This window comes from Rhinichthys klamathensis, unplaced genomic scaffold, assembly GCF_029890125.1.
Source record: "Rhinichthys klamathensis goyatoka isolate OS25496 unplaced genomic scaffold, OSU_Roscu_1.1 h1tg000521l_1, whole genome shotgun sequence".
Taxonomy (NCBI): Eukaryota; Metazoa; Chordata; class Actinopteri; order Cypriniformes; family Leuciscidae; genus Rhinichthys; species Rhinichthys klamathensis.
In genome coordinates, this window is record NW_026607000.1 from 102,038 (window position 1) to 126,588 (window position 24,551).

General features: G+C 41.5%; 1 protein-coding gene across 5 annotated transcripts in view; it reads left to right on the forward strand.

The window, feature by feature from the left end:
* mybpha (myosin binding protein Ha) overlaps window positions 1-9,545 on the forward strand; it is a 28,662-nt gene extending 19,117 nt beyond the window's left edge. For 3 of the 5 annotated variants that reach the window (XM_056238390.1, XM_056238391.1, XM_056238393.1), the window contains 5 exons: window positions 927-1,096; window positions 3,766-3,952; window positions 4,193-4,241; window positions 9,002-9,048; window positions 9,276-9,545. In XM_056238390.1, the coding sequence (XP_056094365.1) occupies window positions 927-1,096; window positions 3,766-3,952; window positions 4,193-4,227 (392 nt within the window). In that variant the 3' untranslated portion in view covers window positions 4,228-4,241; window positions 9,002-9,048; window positions 9,276-9,545. The remainder of the gene's footprint in view (window positions 1-926; window positions 1,097-3,765; window positions 3,953-4,192; window positions 4,242-9,001; window positions 9,049-9,275) is intronic. The other 2 variants (XM_056238392.1, XM_056238394.1) reach the window with 1 other exon arrangement.
* The last annotated feature ends 15,006 nt before the right edge of the window (window positions 9,546-24,551 follow it).

Genomic DNA, 24,551 nt, shown 5'->3' on the forward strand with positions numbered 1-24,551 from the left:
AGAGTGTCCGAAATTATCCCCTCCACCCTTATGTAGTGGGTTCCATTTTATTTTAAATTGTACACTTTAGACATTCTACTAACTATAAACTAATGTCTAAAGTAATGTCAACTAACTCTCATTAGAATATGCAGACTGTTAGGTTAGGTGAGGGTTAGTAGAATAAGTTGAACCACAGTATACTTGCAAAGTTACTTATAGGCAGTTGAATGTCTGTTGGGGGACCATCAAATGTTATACAATAGAATAATATATTAGCAGATATTAAGCAGAATGTCTTCTAAAACTCCAATGACTGGTTGTTGTTATGAAGTTGCAAAGTTACTTATAGTCAATAGAATGTCTAAATTGGACTTTCAAAAAAAGGTATTACCATAAAGTGCACTATTAGAAGGGACTACCATTTGTAATGATCTCCGAAACCATATTGGACATTATCAAGTTCACTCATTCAATCCCACAATGCACCTCTACAATGAGTATTCAACCAATGTACAATTAAAAGCTAGCTGCTAAAGAATGCACATACTCTGAGAATTACTGCAAATGATTTCCAGTGTCCTGCTCTCAGTTTCCGAATTTGCGCCCTCAATTTCATTCACTCATTCAAATGGACTATATCAGTGGTGTAATGTAGCAAATAGTAAATGAGGGTAGATGAATGATGTTGGGGATCAATAGAAACTTCCAGCCAGTTGTTGGCCCTCCAGGAGCAGGATTGGACACCCATGTCTTAAATTCATAGGTGCTACAGCCATAAACATTCAGACGGACATCTTTTGCTGTTCCAACTTGGATTGCACCCCTTCTATGGAACGTGTCCGATTGGAACCTGACCAGGAACCCACCAACTAATTGATTTTAAAACCAGTAGCTTTGCACATCCTAATGCCATGTAACAGCTATACCCTCCTGACAACTGTCAGTCCCGGCTGAGGTTGTTGTCCCCTGTCCTGTAGGTATTGTCTACAAACCACCAGAGTACAAGGAGCACGATTTCAGTGAGGCTCCCAAGTTCACAGCTCTCCTCAACGACAGAGCTGCCACTGTGGGCTACAACACTAAACTACTGTGTGCAGTCCGAGGCAGTCCAAAGGTATGGATGATCTCTCTTCTGCTGATTTGGTATAGTCCTCCATGCCCTCCTTTTACATTTTATATTGTGGACAATGTACCAACCAGTAGCTAAATGTTTGGAGCCAGGAATTAGCTGATGAGTCACTACAAATATACTTCTGAAAGAGTATCGTTGTAATTCAAACAACAGTTGTTAATAATCCAATGATGGTATCAACATATCCAAACGTCCTTGGGTTCAAGCTCAATAAATAGCTTAAGTATACCCATAGCTGTAGTCATAAGGCACAAAAAGCACAGTGATGTTGGTCATTCCTGCTGACCACTAAAGCCAGCTGGTAAACAGTCAAGTGGGGACTATGTTAGCTTGTCATTCCCAAGGAGGGGGACATAGAATCAAGTTTCGAGAACAGCTGAGATGGATGCAAAAACTGGGCTGAATGAAAATCCTGATGAGGTAGTCTTCTAGGACACTTCACAATTCTTGTTCATTAAAGCTTGCAGTGATTCGGCCTGCTGTCTATTTTGTGCTAACAAAGTTCCAGAGATGTCCAGGGTCTCTTGGGAATGTTGTATTTAGACATTTAAAACCTTCAAAGCCATGATAGAACATAACATGTTCAAGAACACAGTTATGGCTTCCTCAATAGAATGGGTATAATATTTACAACATGATCCAAACAATACACTCTGTTCCAAAGTGTACTTTATTAAGTAAAGCTTTATTTATATACAGTACCACTTTTTAAAAACAGTGTTCACAAAGTGCTTTACAGAAGAGAGAAACAAAACGTAAATCAAGTAAAGACCCTAGTGATCAAATGTGTTTTGAGAGACATTTTAAAAGTGCAGAAAGTCAATTGCTCAGGTTGTCAGGAAGAGAGTTCCATAGCTTGGGACTAGTCCAGATGTTACAAATGCATGGACAAGTTTCTCATTGTCAGAAGGGGAGAGAATGTCACATAGTCAGGGTCACATAGTCATAGTCATTAGTGAAATTTATATAAAGACTGTGACATTCAAAAACCCTTGCTCCAGATTTTCATGTTCTGGCTTAATTTCTATTTGGCACCAAACCAGTTCCAGGGTGTCTCGAGGTTTTTGGATGAAGTTGGAAACCTAAAACCATCAACGCCACTGGAGAACATCATGATATATTATTATTTTCCACCATCGTTGTGAAACTGTGCCTATCCATCATGTTTATCCGGACCAGTTGACACGGTTAAACTTACTTTTTCACTTTGGTGCTACAAAATCAGGATACGTCTCGGACACAAGAGTTGGCGACAGTGTGAAAATGTACAATAACCAAACATTGGAGAAAGAAAGATTATGTACTGGAAATGCACTTCCTCAACTTGCTCTGAACTATTTGGCTCAGTGGAGCTACATGGTAATTGCTTCCTCAACAGGATTATGTTAGATTATTCCTCCCATTTAAAATTCTTTTCATAATGCAAAGGAATGATGTTCATTATCCAGATGTATTAATTAATCTTGGACAGTCTTATGTCATTGAGCCCTTAACACTGCCAGTTTGTGAAAGTCAGCAAGTTGACTAAACAGCATAGTCTTTGAAGAACACATGCTACATGTTTATGGAAATATAAGATCAGCACAGAATAATCAGTGGTTCGATTAGCAAGATCCCTGCTACGATCTGTTGTGCATTGCCATATCTGTTAGATCAGTTTTTGACGTCCATTGTCCTCAAAAAGTATAGCTAACATAGTTATAGCTTCAGCTTGGCTACTGTAACTCCTTCATTATTTCCTGCAAAGCGCTTTTACTTAGACAAGTTTTCACTGGATTTAAACATTAGTTTAATTCATGAAGGAGTGTACGTTAATTAAGACCTCATCTCAATCTTCCCTAAAACACCTTTGCATTAGCCATTCTGTGCTAGCTTGATGTCTGAAAAAATGTAGCATCTTGTGGACACAATTTGTGTGTGGAACCAACGATATTAGATCCCAGAGGAGCTCTATGTTTCTCTTTTCATGGGAAAGTTACCCATGGAGCAGTGGGACATTAGTTAGCATCCTAATGCTATAGTACGTGCTAACAGAATGCTGAAATGCCTCTGTAAATTTGACCCATACGGTGCAGCTGATGAACCACAAGGGGGCAGAAATTCAGGGACTGAGACGTGTGACATTTTATATAAGGACCATGACACCTCTAAGTGTGTGTGAGAGATAAAATTAATGAGGTTAGGGAAGCATTAGCACTGGAGTTGGGTTATATAGCTTCAGTTACACCAGTTCACAACATTACTGTGGGTTATTCAATGCCTCTCAGTTTGTCATCCATGTATTAATTACACCTTATTAAAATTGATTTTGTTTAATTGCAAGAGTGTTTAAATGGTACTGTGTTAAACATACGTGTGAAACGTTCCAGTTTAATGGATGACTTGTTAGTTCCAAGCAAACACAGAACGTTGCCACAACGCAGCCTACCCAACCGTCTAACAACATTGCCAAAAGGTTGCTATGACTACGTTGTGTGAACGTTGTTACAGCGTTGTCACAATGTTGACATTGAACCACCGTTCAGGGCCATTGCTAAAGGTTGTGCCTAGGGTGTCTGGACAACCACTGGACGACATATGGTTGCCACAACGTAAATGTGTTTGCGGGGTTGTTACTACATCAGTTGAAATGACATTTATTTTGTCTGCAGCCTAAGATCGAGTGGCTGAAGAATCAGATGCTCATAGGGGATGATCCCAAATACAGGCAGATCAACAACCAGGGAGTGTGCTCGCTCGAAATCCGCAAACCATCCAGCTTTGATGGTGGCGTCTACACTTGCAGGGCCAAGAATTCCCTTGGTGAGGCTACAGTTGCCTGTAGGCTGGAGGTCAAACGTAAGTACAGGATCGTTTGCTCTGTGCCTGACACGCTAATATGACACAAGTTGCATTTTCAGCTGATTATAGTGACATTGATCCTTTAAGGTGTTTATCCGGGAAAGGAATGGCAAGCGATCATTTTTTGTGCCGACTATGATTAATTTGAGTTGTTTTAAAGCATGTATAATGTGTGGGTGTGAGTACTGGATGGGTACAGAGATATGTTGGTGACAGTTTGCTTTTCTCTTTTACCAGAGGTGACCATCCAGGAAGAAAAAGATAGGAAATAAGATGATGTGCACAGGTCAGTAAATAAAATCTGGTTTCGATTGAAATACATTGAAATACATAATCATGATTAATCTCATTTAACATAAATGTTTTGTTTTAATAATATATGTATGTATATATGTTATTATTTTTATATAAAATGTGTGTGTGTGTGTGTGTGTGTGTGTGTCTGTGTGTCTATAAATGCCAGTGTGTATATTTTTATATATAAATAAATTATATATAAATATGTAAAAAAAATAAAAATATAAAGTAAAATAAAATAAAATCTATTATTATTTGTATTGTTATTGTAGTAATTATGATCAGATTGCAAAAAAACATTGATCCTTAAAACAACAACTACTTGTTTTGTCCTTCATGGACATGCAGTTACACTCTGTAAGATAATTCAAATATCTCAGAAAAGCTGATGTGCATCAAAAGTATGACTGTTATGTTGTAACTTGGTTTTTAAAGGGTCTGTAAATCCTTTAGAATGCACACTATGCCTCCAGGAACGGTTTGCTGTTTCACCACTCAGATCTTTGAAAGACATTCAGCATCAGGTTTAAATGAAAGTCAAACAATTATTATTATAATTATTATTTATTTAGTGCAAATATCAAAATCGAATGTTACATGTAAAAAAGAAAAAAAAAAGAAAAAAAGACAAAATGCAACAAATTGATGGGGGAACCCAGGTAAAACATCCCTACGAAACATTATTGTAGACATCTGCACACTTTGTGCGTCTAACATCCCTATCAGCGAGTCTCTGACGTGTGCTGGCAGCTGTTCCCCACTGTGAGACTCCCATACATGGAGGAGCCTGCAAACTGTGAGAATGTAGCAGCTTCAACTCAAAGAGGCCAGAGTGACTGTTAGCGGTTGTGTGGGCTAAAAATGAAACTGTGGCCTGGCAGAAAGCAGAGAACGGAAAACAGCACATCACCAATGACTTCTGACAGTTGCCACACACTGCCGGACAGACCTCAAGTTGACACCTCATGTTCGGTTCCCAAGCACTGAAAGATTAGTTTGTTGAATGCACAAGCAACACCTAAAACCTAGGAACTGTAAGAGTTACGAAGAAAAAGAACAAGTTTATACCATCTTTTAAGCGTTTACCCTCTTAAAGTCGCCATCAAATCAAAATTGACAATTCACAATTGTGGAATAATGCAGTTTCTATTACAAATGATTTATCCGTGCATATCCTTATTTATTTTGTTATTCATGTGTAATCTTTAATCAAAGTAACTTCCCCTCCCTCCTGCAGCGACATCTCTTGTCTTCTCTGATGACGTGTTTACAAGTGCGAGGGCGGGACAATAACCTGTCACTCACATGAGATCCACCAATTGCAAACTCCCACCTTACGTTTTTTCTTGTTCAAGAGGCCATTTAACTCGTCATAATAATATATATTTCACAATATGGAAGAAAAGAGTATCACTAAGTTCCATGCCAATTTTAAAGACAAACCAAGGCTTGACATTAACACCCGACAAATGCGTGTGTATTTCATCAGTGGCGTTTAACGCATTCACTCCTACTTGCCACTTTGGAGGGTTGAATTTGTATATATAATATACACATTTTTCATTTTTAGCCTTTTAAAAAGGCATCTGAAAGAATTAAACTAAGTGCAATTAAGTGTTGTTTAAAATATAGATTCTTCGATACATATCACTGAAATATAATTATGAAATAAAAATATCTACATGGCCATTTTTCCCCATGGTTTCCCCAAAATTGTGGCCAGTGAAAATGCTGAGTGGCTAGTAACTTTGGAAAACCACAAGCCACAGTGGCTGTCTCACAGTTTGTCTGAGTTTTCATGGACTTATAGTTTGACTTGTACCCGATTTTACGGTGTTATTCATTTTGTCATGTTTCTGGTTTGTGGTTTCTCTGTCTTTGGTCTTTTATTCAGTTTGTGCCTTGTTAATTGTAGTCTGTTATCCTAGTCATGTCATTATTAGGTCCCTTGTTTCAGGTGTGTTGTCTTGTTAGGTTGTATGGTCCCGCTCGTTGTTCTGATTTGCCCCAGCTGTGTCTTGTTCCCTGATCCCCTCTGTGTATTTATATCCTGTCTTCTCTTTTGTTCATGGTCAGTTATTGAATGTATGTTTGGATGTGCGTACCACGAGTGTCTGTTCTGTATCTGTATTAAAGTCTACTGTTGCGTTTAGATCCGACTTCAGCCTTTGCTTCCACGCAAATCGTAACAGAATAACTGACCCACTAGGATCTAGCAGCCATGCCTACCTGGAGTCCTGATGTCCAGATCCTCCGTCTTCGCCAGGAGAATCGCGCCATCGAGGATTATGTCGCAGAATTCCTCGAGCTGGCATATCTCGCGCAAATGAACACCCACGGCCTGAAGATCTTCTTCCGCGGAGGATTATCGGAACCACTCCGGTCTCTGATGCCCGAACCTGGTCCGCACGGGTCTTTAGAGTGGTATATCGACTTGGCCCTGTTGTGGAGCGGCTCTTCGTTTACCGTGGGCGTGGAGGAGAAGCTGCGAGAGCCTGCGCTTCACGTCGCCCCGGTCGCGCCCGCGCTTCACTTCAGCTCTGCCGAGACCACGCTCCACAAGCCCGCGCTTCAGGTCTGCTCAGCCGAACCCGCAGTATCCCCTCAGACCGCGCTCCACGTCTTGCCAGCAATCAAGCCAGCCTCCGGATCGGTCTATGGCCGTACGGGACAGATCTCCAGCGTGGCTGATCCTCCTATGAGGTCTGCACGTGCTGCCAGGAAGACCGTCATTCCAGGGTCCCGCCATGTCGAACCCGCGCTTCACCCCAGCCCTGCCGAGACCGCGCTCCGCGAACCCGCGCTTCTCGTCCGCTCAGCCGAACTTGCACATCACTTCAGCCTCGACGAACCCGAGTCAACTGAGTCAAGTGCCGCCGAGTCAAGTGAGACCGCGCTTCCCGAGTCAAGTGAGTCAATTGCCGCCGAGTCAAGCGAGTCAAGTGCCGCCGAGTCAAGCGAGTCAAGTGCCGCCGAGTCAAGTGAGTCAAGTGCAACCGAGTCAAGTGAGTCTACCGAGTCAAGTGAGTCTACCGAGTCAAGTGAGTCTACCGAGTCAAGTGAGTCTACCGAGTCAAGTACGTCCAGTAGTGAATCAAGCCCAGTGAAGCGTCGTCGCAGAAGGAGGAGGAGGACTCGTTTGCTTCGCCAGGCTACGGAGGGCGTTCCCAGACTCCTCGCCCTGCCGGCCCCGCCTCTGCGCCTCGCCCTGCCGGCCCCGCCTCTGCGCCTCGCCCTGCCGGCCCCGCCTCTGCGCCTCGCCCTGCCAGCCCCGCCTCTGCGCCTCGCCCTGCCAGTCCCGCCTCTGCGCCTCGCCCTGCCGGCCCCGCCTCTGCGCCTCGTCCTGCCTGCGCCCTTCAAGCTCCGGGAGGCCTGCCCGGAACCCATTTACCACATGGAGGTTCCTCCCGAGGATTTCCCCAAGTATTTTTTGGGGGGGGGCAGAAGGTACTCCGTGAGGGCCATGGAGACGACGTCGACATGGTCCTCATCCTCGTCTGAGTCTGCTCCGACCTGGCCACCATCTCATCGTGCTCCGCCCTGGCCTTTGCCACGCCATGCTCCACCCTGGCCTTTGCCACACCATGCTCCACCCTGGCCTTCGCCACGCCATGCTCCACCCTGGCCTTCGCCTCGTCCTGCTCCGCCCTGGCCTTCGCCTCGTCCTGCTCCGACCTGGCCACCATCTCGTCCTGCTCCGCCCTGGCCTTCACCACGCCATGCTCCACCCTGGCCTTCGCCTCGTCCTGCTCCGCCCTGGCCTTCGCCTCGTCCTGCTCCGCCCTGGCCTTCGCCTCGTCCTGCTCCGCCCTGGCCTTCACCACGCCATGCTCCACCCTGGCCTTCGCCTCGTCCTGCTCCGCCCTGGTCTTCGCCTCATCCTGCTCCGCCCTGGCCTTCGCCTCGTCCTGCTCCGCCCTGGCCTTCGCCCTGGAGGCTTCCTGTTCCGGGTAAGCCACGCCCTCGTCAGCCTCCAGGGCGCCCACCCTCCCGCCCCTATTTGATGTTCATTCGGCGCGGGGTCGCGCCTTATGGAAGGGGGGGATAATGTTACGGTGTTATTCATTTTGTCATGTTTCTGGTTTGTGGTTTCTCTGTCTTTGGTCTTTTATTCAGTTTGTGCCTTGTTAATTGTAGTCTGTTATCCTAGTCATGTCATTATTAGGTCCCTTGTTTCAGGTGTGTTGTCTTGTTAGGTTGTATGGTCCCGCTCGTTGTTCTGATTTGCCCCAGCTGTGTCTTGTTCCCTGATCCCCTCTGTGTATTTATATCCTGTCTTCTCTTTTGTTCATGGTCAGTTATTGAATGTATGTTTGAATGTGCGTACCACGAGTGTCTGTTCTGTATCTGTATTAAAGTCTACTGCTGCGTTTAGATCCGACTTCAGCCTTTGCTTCCACGCAAATCGTAACACCCGAGTTGTACCCTCACGTTCATTCTGTCTGGTCACGTTCACATTTACTGTGTGTTGTTACCTTTTGTTAACCTTGTGGATATTTTATAATAAACTTGTGTTGGAACCTCCTCCATCTTCGTCTGTTTACCTATACCTTACTGACTATAGCAAAGTTACACAAAATATAGCTTAAAATTCCCAGCATTGCCAAAATTATCAATTTGTAACTAACTGAAATATCAACTTTATTTTCCAATGCTAGTTACGTTACTGTGGGTGGCTACTTTTGATTTTGAGAATAGGAGAAATACTTGTTAGTAATGATCATGTTTTTATGTTGTTGTTTTTTGCAGTTCTGATGTTAAGGAGCAGCAGGACATAATTCTATAGAATAACAATGGTGAGCAAAGCTACAATAACTCTACAATATTTATACAACATACAAATACTCTAGTCTTCCTGTATCGAATAGTATAAGAAATTTGAATGCATGTCTATCAATATGTAATATGCCTCAGTGACTGGCAGTACTGTCCCACACATATTCAGTGCATTTGGTGTAGTTTAACAGATGCATTCTGGGGAATGGAGTCTGACACACTTTATTCTCTCTTTTTCCTGTTGTAGATGTTTACAGTGGTGCAGGAGGATGAGCTGAAGTGTGCACATTAATAGAGGCTCAGACTCGCTTCTGTGATTCATTCTTACAAGAAACATTGGATAGGTTCCTGTTTGGCTTAAAAGCTACAACCAGTTAGTGAGGACATAAATACGAATGTTTAGTTTTATATTTCTTGCATGTATTTCAAGTGTCACTTTAGTTGTCTGAACCTGTTTATTCATGATGAAATCCCTCGTTGTAATTGAGAGTGTTTCCAATAAAATAATAAACCCACATATCTTATTGCAATATTATATACTAATCTTTAAATTATAAATAAAACATATTGTTTTTTTTTTTGTTTTTTTTGGATATAGTGCTGCAGTGAACAAAGTCGTATTGTTTGTGAAATTATATGTCAAACTTTATTCAAAGGTCCCAGGTTTGCACCGGATGCTTTCACCATTAATCTGTTTCTGATAAACCAGACGGATGATTGATTTAGAAACAGAGGCTTCACGGGTTTCAAATATATGACTTGTGGTCTTATCTGCTAGTTCAAAAGTTGTACATAGATTAAAAAAGCTTTAACTGGAACACTCCGATGTGGAGTGTGGATTAACTGGAGCGACTCCGATACAAACCGATGAAACCAGTTACTAACAACACTGGTTACACGATTTACCATTAGCAAATTACCATTTACCATTGTTGCTGATGTTATGGGATATCATAAACATTATAAACTATTTAAAAAATGGTGAAGCATTAGCTCTGCTTATAATTGCAGGCCCGGTTCTACGGGGGTAGAAGCAAGAGCACCCTCAGTTGATACTTTAATAATATATTGGCGAAACAGATTTGGCAAACTTTCCAGTGCATATTTGTGTTTGCGCTATGGAGACTGTCAAATGTCTCTATTTACAACTTCACAAGGTCATACTTACAAATAATCAGTAGAGTAGTATGCGTATTTGGCGTGCTGTCCGAGGAGAGGGCTCCGAGCTCGGAATTTGGCCCAAACCAGGCGAGTGTGAGGAGACGGTGTGGTGGAGGGATGCTGAAAACTTTCCAAGGAACATAGGTGAGTCAGCTACATATGTATATATAGGCCTAAACTCATGCTGATTGGGTAGGCATGTTGATAACTGATTGTTGAAAGCTGGTTGGAATGACGTGGTGATTGGATAGATCATTTGAACGTGTTCCTCCTGAACTTTGTTAATAAAACAATTATTAATAATGCTGATCTCTTGAATGCAATAGCTTAGCTTAGCTTCGTGAAGACTTTCAGAGATGAATGGAGAGTGAGTGTCAATAATGCAACGGTGCAGACTGAAGTCACTTCCAAATCAGGCAGCTTATGAAAAATGTGGTGAATCTCGTGTTCAAGTTCACAAGCTTGAATTAATCTGAGGTGAAATCCTTGTGGGAAACGAATTCCTCTCGCTAAATTCCCGATTGCAGGATTCTTTGTGAGATGATGTGGTTTGCCTGAATTTCACCATTTAATTAGCTCCTGAGAAACGCGATAGCTGCTGATAAAAGTGAAGGAGCTGTATACAGTGATAGGCGTTGGATTCCTATAGGTAGACATGGATCAGAGAGTCAGCTGATGCGAGCTTGACTAACGTGACCTGCCAGAACTGATACTACGCTTGATATTTAATGTCATTTAGTTTTCTATGTAGCCAATAGAAAGAAGGCTGAGGCCCGTAAAACAGGCGGGGGTCCACCTCTACCTTCCCTCACCCCGGCTGAGGAGCTGGCACTGTCCCTTAATGACTGTCAGTGGTTTATGGCCAGGGAACAGCACAAAAGTGTGTAGGAACCATTTGAGTGCAAGACATACTGTACGAACAGTATACCCTACACACAGTTGCCTTTCCCACATGCTCTACAAACTAACCCTGAAACATAACCTGCTGTTCAGGAATGAGTTGCTATGGCTACTTACATACCTTGAAAGTTACCATTTATTTAACTTAAAGCTGAGCTCATCCGCTTATGGCGCTTTTCCACTACACAGTACCAGCTCGCCTCGGCTCGGCTCGACTCGACTCGCCTTTGTTTGGTTTTCCACTGTGTAAAAGTTGTACAGTTGCTTTCGGGTACTTTTTTTCGTACCGATAAGCCGATACTAAAATGTGACGTGAAAACCATGACGACTGCTGATTGGTCAGAGAGAATCGTCACTATTCACTGCCTCATCATTGCACTCGCCATACGGAGTATCCTGAATAACCCCGCCAGTTTTAAATAGTTTGGCAAGAGATTGCGCGATTTTTTTATAGCATTTAAATTTATACATTTTAAATATATTTATAACCATGGCAACACGTAAGAATACGCCGTGGTCAAATGAGGAGCTGTAGACTTTTCTTTGCTTGGTTGCCGAAGAGAGGATTCAGCGAGAACTTGATGGGGCAACGAGGAATGAAAAGGTTTATCAAGAAGTCTCCGAACTGCTGTCCACATATGGCTACAACAGGACTTTCCAGCAATGTAGGGAAAAGTAAAAAAAAAACTGAAAAGTGACTACAGAGCTGTAAAAGACCACAACGGCCGCAGTGGTTCAGACCGAAAAAGCTGGAAGTGGTACGAACAGATGGATGGTATCTACGGCCATAGACTGGCGAGCAACGGGAGGGAGGGTGGACTTGACTCGGCTACCAGTTTGTTGGAGTCGGTGATGGAGGATGGTAAGTGTTTTAAGTTTACATTACATTAACCCTGTAGGCGCACTGTGCTTAAGAGTTTTGTTTTCTGTTGGCTGGCTTTTGGAAAGCTGAAACTCACTTATAACAACGAAGACTGTAAACTTGTGTCGCAGATAACAATTGCTGCTAGCTGCCATTGCTTTTTCGTAGTGTGTTGACTTTTGTATGATCTTTCTATTAAAGATTCCTTTTCGACGACGAGCGAGAATGATTCAGTGACTCCCACTGATGCCACGTTGGCACCGGCATCAACAACGGCACCAGAACCAGTGGCACCATCGACACCCACACGATCAGCAGCATCGATACCGGCAACTGGTTAGTATAATAGGAGAAAAAGTAAACACTTCTAGCCTGTTGTCTGTGAATCTATACACACTTATTAATATACCATTAATATTAATCATTAATCTTATCAATAACTCATTAATATATTATTATTAATATAACGTAAACTAACTTGCATAACAACAGGAAGCAGTCCCAGTTATAGGAATCAAGGATTTATTAATAAACCTGTTCAGTATTTTTATACCTTCCAGATGTACAGTGTACACCTATACTGTACACATGGTAATTTAAAGTTGACATTTACTAAAATACTGGGTTTTTGAATGAAACGTGAGTTGTCCGGTTTTCTTTATTGTAACTCGTTCATTGCAATTATTCGTTGTCCAGGACGGGTTAGTACGTGAGCTGTATCGTTCAGTTTCGTTCCGACAAACGGGGCACTACATTTTCTTTTGCTCAATATGTTCAACGTTAATAAAAGGTATCCAAGAAAAAAGTTCTCCACGCATTATCCTGCAGTTAATGAGAAAAGTGTAATTTATTGGCGCACTTTATTGACTGCGTATTGAGACATAAAACTGTTGAGCTAGATTTTCAACCAATCAGCATTGAAAATGTAAGTAGGTCACAGCCAAAATCAAGTTAATACAGGGGTGTAATTTGTGGGGGGGATGGGGGGGATATAACCCCCCCCAATATTTAAATCTATGCATTACAACCCCCCTATCATTTATACCATGATCACAATATCAGGAGGCATACCCAAACTTCAACCCCCCCAATGTTCAAACCAAATCTACGCCCTATAGTATATATCACTATATTTTTTATACCTTCCAGACGTACAGTGTACACCTATACTGTACACATGGTAATTTAAAGTTGACATTTACTAAAATACTGGGTTTTTGAATGAAACGTGAGTTGTCCGTTTTTCTTTATTGTAACTCGTTCATTGTAATTATTTGTTGTCCAGGACGGAGGAAACGACGGAGGGAACAGGAGCATCTGACGGTCCTGAGGGAGATGCAGACATCTGATGTCGAGCAGCTGGAGTTAAACCGGGCACAGCGGGAGCGCCATTTACAGATGGCACTCGATGATGCAGCACATGCAAGAGAACTAGAAATGGCTTTGAGGAGGGAGGAGATCGCTGCAATGTCCTCCTTCAACCAGGCCTTTCTGGGAACCCTGAGCCAGCTTGTACAGGCACTGAACCGGCGGGACGCTGTTCCACCGCCCCTGGACTGAAACCCCATAGTTTGCACTACATGTAACGTGTGTACAGTTGATTGTGTATTAATATTATAGTTTTTTTTTTCTATTTGTATGTGTGTGAAACCTTTTTGAAACTAAAACCTTTTTGAAACTTATTACAAATATAAAACCTTTTTGAAACTTATTACAAATTGTGTCTTTTTTGATGGTTTGCTTTTTTCCAAGGGTTTGACCATGTATTTTCAGATTTCATACTGTGATGACCTTAAAAAAACAGCAGAGACAACATTTTTAACAATAATGTATTTATTTTTTAGCAATTAAAGTAACGCATCAGACCCTCTCGTACATCCCTGCCCTCCTCCTCTACACCCTGTGCCACTGTCACCACAGGCTCTGCTGCTGCAGGTGCATCCCAGTCATTGTCATAGTCCTCTCCATGACTCTCACAAAGGTTATGCAAAGCACAGCAAGTAAGAACCATAGATTTCACGGTTGTAACATTACAGTCATTTCTTTTCATGAGACAACGCCACCTTCCCTTCAGTCTACCAAAAGCGTTTTCAACCACTACCCGTGCTCGACATATTTTTTTGTTGTAGATCTGCTGTTCTGCTGTCAGCCGTCCGGTGTCAGTGAAGGGTTTTATGAGCCAGTTCTGAAGGGGATAGGCAGAATCTCCCAGGATGTAGTAGCCGACATTCACCCCACCAATATTCCTGGAAAGTGGTTGCCACGGCTGGCCAACTCCCACAATGTGGACAATCTAAAAACACGAGCATCATGCAAGCTGCCAGGCAGTCCTGCAAACACGTTCCAGAACAGTCATTTTCCATCTACAACACCTTGAAGGATGATGAAGTGCCAGCCTTTACGGTTGAAGTAGTCACAGTGGTACTCCTGTGGCGCCAAAATGGGTATGTGTGACCCATCAGTAGCACCAACACACTGCGGGAGCCCCCATCTGTTCTCAATGTAGGCAGCCATTTCTTCAAACTTCTCCTGGGCTGGGAACCGAACTTGTTCCGGAACCAACAATGTTTCTGCAGCAGCAGTGAACTCTTGAACACACCGGCAAACAGTTGTTATGCTTACTCCGAAAAGATGGCCGATAGTTCTGTACTCTGAACCGGTCGCAAGCTTCCATAGTGCGATGGCCATTCTCTTCTTTAGAGGAACACACTTTCGGAAGCTTGTGTCTTGTCTCTCCATCACTGGACGCAGTTTATTATACAAGTATATAAATGTTTCTTCTGACATTCTGAAGTTCTGAACTCACTGCGTGTTTGTGAAACCGGGAACAATAACATCCCACCACTCGGTAGCTCGGTTGAAAGCCCAAACAGACGGTCTACCGCGGCGACTTTGCAAAGCTAAACAGATCTGAAACACAAAGCATACACATTTTAGTACGTAATACTGGTAGATATTAGTATAATAGGAGAAAAGGTAATATTAATTATATTATAATTTTAAAGTATTACAAAAAAACAACAAAAAAAAAAGAGTTAGGTTGATTTTCCCACACTTTTCTGAGAGCATTTTTTTCTCCCCTCCCACAAATGCTTGGATAGCTACCAGTATTTACTTTTTCTCCTATTACTAAACTGGTACTACACTAGATACTGGTAGCTATATTATAATTACTGGTAGCTATAAAGTTTATCAAATACTTTATATAGTATAGTATTTACACATATAAACGTTAGCATAACTTACCCTCTTGCATCGCCTTTGAACAACCGGATTCGTCTCGTAGTCTGAACTCTGTAGTAATTCCCAAACTCTCCTGTTTTTTTCAGCAGTGTTTCGTTTTGCTGTCCTCAGCCTCTCCTGAAACAACATTTGTCGTCTTGCAGTGATAAACAGCCACATCCCGAGAATCAAAAACAGCATACCCTCGATGTTCTCCATTGTCCTGTCAAGTCAAGTCAAGTCATCTTCATTTATATAGCGCTTTTAACAATGGAGATTGTTTCAAAGCAGCTTTACAGAGATAAACATACAATTTACGGTAACAGAGATTGTTTTGGCGAATTGAGAGTCCTGTGTGTGTGGGTAGCGGGTGTTTGTCGCGTTGAAGATTACGTCACGGCAGTTTCCTGCGGTGCCGCCATGATGACCAGGTACTATTTGTGGCGGTACTTTCTGCAATGGAAAACGGAGCGAAAAGCGAGCCGAGTCGAGGCGAGCCAAGGCGAGTCGAGTCGAGCTGGTACTGGTAATGGAAAAGCGCCATTACTTACCCTTAAACTTACCTGGGTATGTCACATAACCTGCTTTCTGGAATATCCCCCAGGTTATTTCATTGAGCTATTAATGAACAGGAAATCAGTAGGAAGATGTGGGATGTCCTGTGCTCTCTGTTTCCCTCTGCTGGACAGACCTTAGTGTGAAAATTATTTAAACTTTATTCCAGTCCTTCCCCTCTATCTGTTGTTGATGCATTCACATTTTAGAAAGGTACTCTTTAGGTTCCTCTGGTTCAAACTAAAAGTGTGTCATTTCTTAGTAATGTTCGTTGTGATATTTGTGTGATACCGTTTGAATGCATATCATAATCCAGAAGGGCTATGGAGGAAAAAATGAAGTTCAGATAACACTGCATTCATCAATATTTTTTTAACAATACTGCAATTAACCACAGCCACAATACTTAAAAAAGAAACCAGAATAATAACAGAACTTCAGAATTGGTAAGTATTAATAATTTAAAAATATAATATAAAATTGAATTGGCCACAGGTACATTCTAGAGGTTAAAAATGCTTTCATGACATTTGGTCAGCTTTCCTCTGTAGGTGAAATGGAAGTAGACAAGACGTCATGATTTCCTGTCAGGTTTCCATCAAAAGTGGTAATAGGGAGGAAGCTTTTCTTGTTGCAGAGACTCATGCATGATCTGTGTTCACTGAGGCTCTACTTTGACTGCAGCTGCAAATGGAAAGATTTAAAATCATAATTTTGACAGGTAGGGTGCCTTTATTAATATTAATTATATTGGAAACGAACACTCAGAATAAAAAGTTGCAAAAGCTGACACTGGGGCGGTTCTCTTTCAAAAGGTACACCTTTGTACCTAAAGAGTGAATAGTACCTCAAAGATACATATTGGTACCAAAAGTGTACATGGTAGTACCTAAATGGTACATATTAGAACCTTTAAAAAAAAAAAAATGTTACCAACCCAGTGACATCTTTTTTGGACCTTTTTTTCTGGGGGTAAATAAAAATAGTAAATCACTATACTGTAACCCAGATTTTCTCTGAATCTTTTTATATTATAGTGGCAGTCTGTGTGCAAGAGGGCACTGGAGGTAAGTTTTTTTTTTTTCTTCAATAATATATGTGATTTCTGGTTTGTTTACTTTTAATGTAAAAGTTTAATGTACTTTTAACTTATGAGTATTTTGACTATAAGTGTTTTATTTTTAAGTTATACATTAAAAAGTGTTGGTATTTAGCCACTCTAACCTAAGGATTATTCATCCGCTAGACAGGTAGGATTCGGGTTAGTAGAATTAGTTGACATGTACTTGTCAATAAAATGTCTGTTGGAGGAGCATCAAAATAAAGTGTTAGCAGATATTAAACAGACCGTCTACTAATACTTTAATCAGAGGCGTCGCAATAGGGCAGGCAAGGCAGGCAATTGCCTGGGGCCCGGCATTTTGAGGGCCCCCTGAGGGCTGATCATTTAAACTATCAGAAATGTTAGCATAAAGATGCAGCAACATCTCTGCATCCCCCCTCTCTCTATACTAAGGTTATGCTCTTACCGCATCACCGCTGCCTTTTTGAAACTGGCGCATCGGTTACTCGTGGTAGGTAAAAAACGCATGATTTGATAAACATGAAGAGGGCTGCTCGCTCTACTGTTAACCTAGATACATGTTTTCTATTATTAGGCGCATTATTACGCCCGCTTACTGCATGACATGGAGGCGCCAGAGCGATCACTGGCATTTTTTTCCTATCAACAGTGGAAACAACTTAAAATACTCTATTATTTATGGTTATACAGATAATAAAACATCATTTAGTTCTAAAACTTCTTCTACAAACCACTTTTATTTGTGTAAACTCACAATAAGAAGAAAACGTGCTTTTGTAAAATCAAGAAAACAAACAGGACACGCTTTCTGCCTTCTCGGTCTCCGTGAACTGGAGCTCGTCTCAAAAATGAACCAAAGCACACCCTATACCTGCCTCACAGAAACATCTACTTTTAACTGAACAAATTCGAATCGAAATCAAATACCCTCTGATTATGTGTCCGTATGAAAGGTGCATTTCTCTCTAAAGGCGCATCCACTTGCTGATGGCGAGTCAGCATCATACATTTTGATATTTTTGCAGCCTACACTGACTCAGAAAACACTAGTTTATTAATAAACAATTGTTATACCTTGTTATTTTTCCCGAGAAATTTATTACACGGTTAAAAAATGAATCAAGGGTCTTGTAATTTTCATTAAAACAATTTAGTAAATATTGAAATGAAGTGTTATTTTATTTTTTTGAGTAAAGCGAAACAACTGCACAACTCTATTAAATGTCAAAAATAACTGAACATTAAACATTAACAATCGTACTTGAGCATTCATCAAATGAATGACATTGTTTCTGACTAAATAGTTTATAAAAAATTGATATAAGATGTTACACTTTTCCTGTTTCGGGGTCCAAGACCGGCCGTGATCTATTTTTTCCCTCACAGACACTGCTACCGCTCGCTCTCCTCGCTTGACAACACACTCACTGACGTCACTCACTTTACGCCGCATTCTCGTGAGAGAGTTAACGTAACACTCATTTAACACTATAAGTTCCTCTACATCTAATCAGCAATTTCAATTTCGATGTACAGTGACGTGACATTAAAAGGTACCAGATTTAAACTGTGCTTTCGTGCTATGGCTGGCGCTGAGCCAAAATCAGACGCGCTCAGCGCTTAATTCCGCTTATCATAGCCTACAATAACACAATTATGTTTATTTTAGCTAACAAACTAGACGGCGACCTTGACTATGTCACACATCGCAACCACTCTTTTCCTGCGGAGTTACAACTGCTTATAGCACTGCATTTTCTGTTTGTTTGTTTTTTTGCCACAGTTACATTGGGATTTAGTTTACTTTTCAAAATTTCAAAATTGTTTTTCTTTTACCATATTCGTCAAGAAGAATGCATTTATCCTCCTCTGTCCAATTAGGCTTTCTTTTTTGTTTTCTTTATCCATTCCAGTTGACTGATCATCCAAAAATGTATTTAAACAATTAAATAAATAATCGTGCCACAGCTAGTTGACGATTTGAACTAAGGTCAAAGGCAATAGGCTTTATGCCCAGCTGCACTACTTCCTGAACTTCAGCCAGCTCCTTGTTTCCTGTCTGCCATTATTGGACAAATTGATTAATTCAGGTGTGCCTGACCTCAGTAGTCACGGCAACAATAATCAGGCACACCTGAATTGATCAATTTGTCCAATAACGGCAGACAGGAAACAAGGAGCTGGCTGAAGTTCAGGAAGTAGTGCAGCTGGGCATAAAGCCAATTCTGATATCATACACATTTCTAGCTGCAAGAAAGAGTGCCTGAAAAATGTTGCTTGATTTGGCTTAAGTGTATATAATTTCGACTCGGACTCGAACACGGGACTCGAGACTCGACTCGGGCTTGAACTCAGGTAATAGTGACTCGACTCGGACTCGACTCGGACTCTTCTTTGGTGACTCGGACTTGGACTCGGACTCGAACACTGGGACTCGAGACTCGACTCGGACTCGACAGTTGGTGACTCGACTACAACACTGTCAACAGATTTAAATAACATTTAAATTTAAACATTTAAAATATTTATTGATATTCGTTTACATATTTACATATTTAAACTGCCCTGTCAATCATCTCGTCACAGTTAAAATCCTCCATTCAATCTAATTTAATTTCTTACCATTTCGGAGAGAATTGTTGTCGCACGTTCATCTGCCAGTCGTGGGTCTTTCATGCCGAGACTCTCCTCATGTGTTTGGAATTTGAATATAATAATGCATTTAAAAGTTAATGGCTAAACGTATCTTTGCAAAAGTTCACAAATGCTGCTGCAGATGCAATATAATGTGGACAACATTGAATAAATACATTTTCGTTAGGTTAGATACTGATAATCAATCACTCAAACCCCTTTGTCTAAACCTCTCTACATAACCGTCGGACTCGCGCGTCCTCCATGTCTGTAGTTTTTGAACACTTTTCACTCGTGTTTGTAGTTCTAACTGAATCCTCGTCCAACGCGCGATGGGTTGTGGGCAATATCAGCCGTTAGAGTGTGCAACGATCTGCACTTCGGATTCTGACCGGATATAGTAGACCATCCGGGTCTCTTTGGGACACTCATTTCAACATACTACGATTTGGGACGTACTAATTCTATTTTCGAATACTATTTAGGATGGATAGTGTGTGAATTGGGACACAGGAATTGTGTTAGCCGCCGTGTTAGCTGTTTGATCAACTGTGCAAGCGTTCAGTCGTGATTCTGATGCAATTGTCGCGTCTGTGCATTTTATTCTGCCCACGAGCCTGTCAGTATTTGCATACTCTGCGACAATTGGCCAGCTGTTCCAAGCTGGCGTTAGCCCTTAAGATTTCAACAAAAGTGGAAGAGGGAGGAGTTGTTCCCGCCTCTCAGTGAACCAAGGTTACGATAGTAACCGGAGACGTTCTTATCTGATATCGCTAGTATTTTTATAGACCACGTACAACCCCTTCCTCTGTTCACATTCCAGTTCACATTTCTTCATTGACATATCACAGCTCAAATTCACTCAAAATTAGAATTTAACAAGCAGATACAAAATAATCCGGGTCCGACCAAGTAATAATCAACGCAAGCAGCTGCTGCTCACCTCTCACTCACACGGACTCAAACAGTAACGGACGTATTTTCAAACTTAAAAAATAGGCACGCACATTGTCATTGGTCAGTTTCCTGGAATACAGAAAGATTAACCAATCATGTTCAAAGTAAAACAGTGAAACAACCAATAACAATAGTTTCAGCATGTTAACATAAATAAATGTTTACAGTTAGCGCATTTAGTTTTATTTGCAGTCTGTATTATTTAATTAATTGGTCAAATGGTGTTTTCATGACAGTGTATGAATAAAAATGTAATAATGCACGGTAAACTTTTAGGCAAGCACACAAAATTGTAAATCCACACAAAATCACGTAAGGCAAAAAGTTTCTGCTGCACTGCTCTCTTGAGGATGAAATTATTGTTAACCTGTTTAATCCCAAATTTCTTCTTGCAATTTGAGTACATGCATTTTACTCCTTAGACCTCCCTAACACTCAAACGTTATGCCCTCTTTGACTTTATGTTGGTTAAGTTAGTGAAATATTAGGTATTATACTCAGTCACAAAAGTGACCGGTGGGAAACACCATAGTCAGAATTCATACAAATTCTTAAATGAGACCTGTTTACACAACACATTCCAAGACATCCACTACCTCATTTTGTAATTTCGTGAAGGAGGCTTAGTGAAGTCACAAGGTTGTCATGTGCAAAGTTATACCCTGGAGGAACTTCTGCTTGTTCGGCTAGACCCCTATGGACGCTAGACCATGACTACACTTGGGCCCTGTCCTAGGCCAGTTTCAGGGAGATGTGTGTGCACTCATTCAGTGCACTGAAGATGGGCCGTACGTTGTAGAAAGGATTGTTTGTGGTCATGTGTGGGGCACACCAAATGGTTCTCATGAACATCTGCCTAATCCTCCAGATAGTTCACCTCTGGATCGCCATTCAATAGTCTACCTGGCAAATGGGCTTTTCATTAGCTGAACTCAAAGATCTAAGACTTTTTCTAAGGCTATTTCTCTCAAATATTGTTCACAAATGTGTCTAAATCTGTGTTAGTGAGCACTTCTCCTTTGCCGAGATAATCCGTCCACCTCACAGGTGTGGCATACGTTTAGTGTAGGATTAATAGCCAAAACCCTGTGTTTTCAAATGAAGCACTGTGTTATACTACTGGTCAGTGGTCACATTTGTGACCGTTAACAAATTTACACGTCTTATGGGCAAAATATATATGCAGGAGTATAATTCTCAAAATTCTCATATCAGTAGTAGACCCTTTAAAGAATATATGTACAAAATATAATAGTTCTATCTGTTAATTAAGATGTTTTTCACACTACTTTTTGTAGTAGTCTGAGGAAGACATCTTCTTCTAGATGTGCAAGCAGGAAGTAAACTGATCTGGTCATGTGACCTTTCACATTAGTCACATGACATTAATAGTTTTTAATCAAGACAATCTATTTTTTCATTTAAAAGTTGAATTTCTTGCCCAAAGCCAATAACAATATTTTTAGAGCTTCCAGAAATAAGAAAAAAGATGCAGTCACAATTGTGACTGGTGGGATTAAACGAATGATATTAATTATATTTTAACATATCCATTGAAGAGCTGTTATGATCAAAATATCATTAAATGCTAATAATGATCATAATAATACTTTAAATACGAAATTAATACATGCATGTTAAAAACATCCTATTCCGCACATGCGTGTCGAACATCAACTATGTATTTGATTAATCAAGTACGTCATCATGCTACAGGCTGCAGCGAGGACAGTCTCGACATCACTAACCCTAAAATTTACATAGTCCCTGGCCCCAGGAATACGCAGTCCATGTTGAGAAGAGGAAGAGTTGTTGTAGTAGAGCACATTTGTGAGTCTGTTCAAACTGTTGCATCCTTTTTTTCACGTGCAATACAGTACGTAACACTAATGCAATAGCATGTCACTCTGTAGGCATCTTACAACAGTTCCCACAAAATCGATTTTATAGATTATCATGACAGAATATTAGAGGTGTGACGAGATCTCGTGCCATGAAATCTCGCGAGGATAAAATGTGACGATTTCCTGTCGAGTGAAAAGCTGTCTCGTGATATCCACTGAATTGTGAGGTTGAAATAAATCATAGAATATTCCACCTCTACACTCGCATTTGCCTCAACTGTCGCTGTTTTTATAAAAAATAAAACCATTATAAACTAATGTAAAAGTCTGCTCTGCTCATCCAGCACGAGTTGACGCCGCACACACACAGTGCAGCAGGAATCAATATTCCCTTTCGTTCAGTCACTCCGAGTTACGTCAGTAATCGGTTTTGCTTAGAAGCCTATCACCTTCGAGTTCTACAAAACAAGCCAATGGCAAGGAAATGCCATGGGTCTGCGGAATTTGCATAGCGCAACTCCTCCCCACCGCGTGGGTATAAAAGGAGGGACGCTGGCAATCTTGCATTATGTTTTTACTTCGGAGCCAAGAGCTTCTCTTCACTCCTCTGCAAGCCTGTGTCTGAGATCTTCAGTACTACGAGACGAGCGTTCAGCTGCCTACACCAAGGCGCCGGCTCAGATGCCTCAGTCTGCTCGCCGCCGAGGGCACCCTCCTGTGGCTCCCGCCCCTCCCGACCGGCCCCAGCAGCAGTCTTCACCAGGGCCGCACCGTGGAGGTGGCCACAGGAAGGCGCCAAAGTCCGTGTCAGCCTCGCAGCCTGCCAAACGCCAGGTGAAACAGCACTCCTGACACAGACTGCTTTGAGATGGGCTGCAGTTCTTTTCAGGAGATGGTAGCAGGGCCACTCCTTCCCCCGGTGGAGGGCCGGGGGAGAATCATTTGTTCTCCTCACCCCGCTGCTGGTCTCACGGCCAGCAGCACCCTAATGTTGTTAACCCTCTGGGGATGGCAAACGCGCCGGCGCGTTTTGGTCGATTTTTTTCACATAGCAGCAAAACAGACTTTAATAATTTCATTTTTGGTCATACAGACATGAAAAAATAAACTGTTAAATGTCTACTTTTTTATGTGTCCATTTACAATCCAAATAAAACATTGTGCTTTTGTAAAATAAAGAAAATAAACAGGGTGTGCTTTCTGCCTCTCCGTCTCCGTGAACTTTTTTTCGGGAGCATGTCTCTAAACTTAAACAAAACTCAGCGAATACTATTCACCCAGGCATGAACAATATATCTGTATAATCCTTTAAGTGTGTGTACAATCCTGTTTATGTAATCTATATAAAAAGAGAGAGATGTCAGTCGTGCTCATCATTATCTGTTAATCTGACCACGCCCACGGAGAGCGTGCGCTATTCAAACGCAAATGATCTGAGGCAAGCCATGCAAACGCCCACATCAACTGGATAAAACACACCAAGTTTAATCATATTAATGTACTATGTCGTCTTGTGAGGCTGTGCGGAATAATCCAGGAAAATATACCTCAGAAGTGCTGGTTTGGTTTAATTTCGAGGAGCAACGGATCCAGCTAAGGATTTAAAATAGTATTTTTTTTATTCTTAAGTGCTTTGTTCTCATCGCGATATGCAATAGTGTCTGTAAACCACAAAAATACTTTAAATATGAATCGCGTGTCTGTGTGATTGAATGTACGGATGAAATATGAAACATTTGTTGACTATTGGATAGATTATAAAGTGTTTACTGTAAAATAGACATCAAATAAGCTTTTGTTAGCCAGTTTCTGCTCATATGTTAAATACAGTGTTGTGCAAGTTACTTCCAAACTGTAATACATTATATATTACTTGTTACTGTTATTTAAAAGTAATTCATTACTGTCAGGATACAGGCACAGAGGCGGAGGTAAGTGAAAGCAAACGTGAGTTTATTTACAGTGATATATGTGCAGAGACAAAGTTCATGTGCAGGTGCGTTGACGATCACGTCGTGCAGAGGATCCCAGGTGAGCAGACCCTTCTTCAGAGAGTTGGACGTGGGTAGACAATGTCCAGTGATACGAATACTTTTCTGTTTCAGATCCAGGGAGGAACAGGGAGATCTCGGTGGACACGTGGAGCACTTGGATTCAAATGGCAGGACTCGGGAAACAGGGAACCAGACAGGAATACTGGAGACAGCAAGACAGGGAGACAAAGGTGAGTATATTCAGGGGTGAGTATAGTTACGTGATGGATCTTCGTTGGCAGACTTGGAAACTTCGGGAAATCGTGGGTAA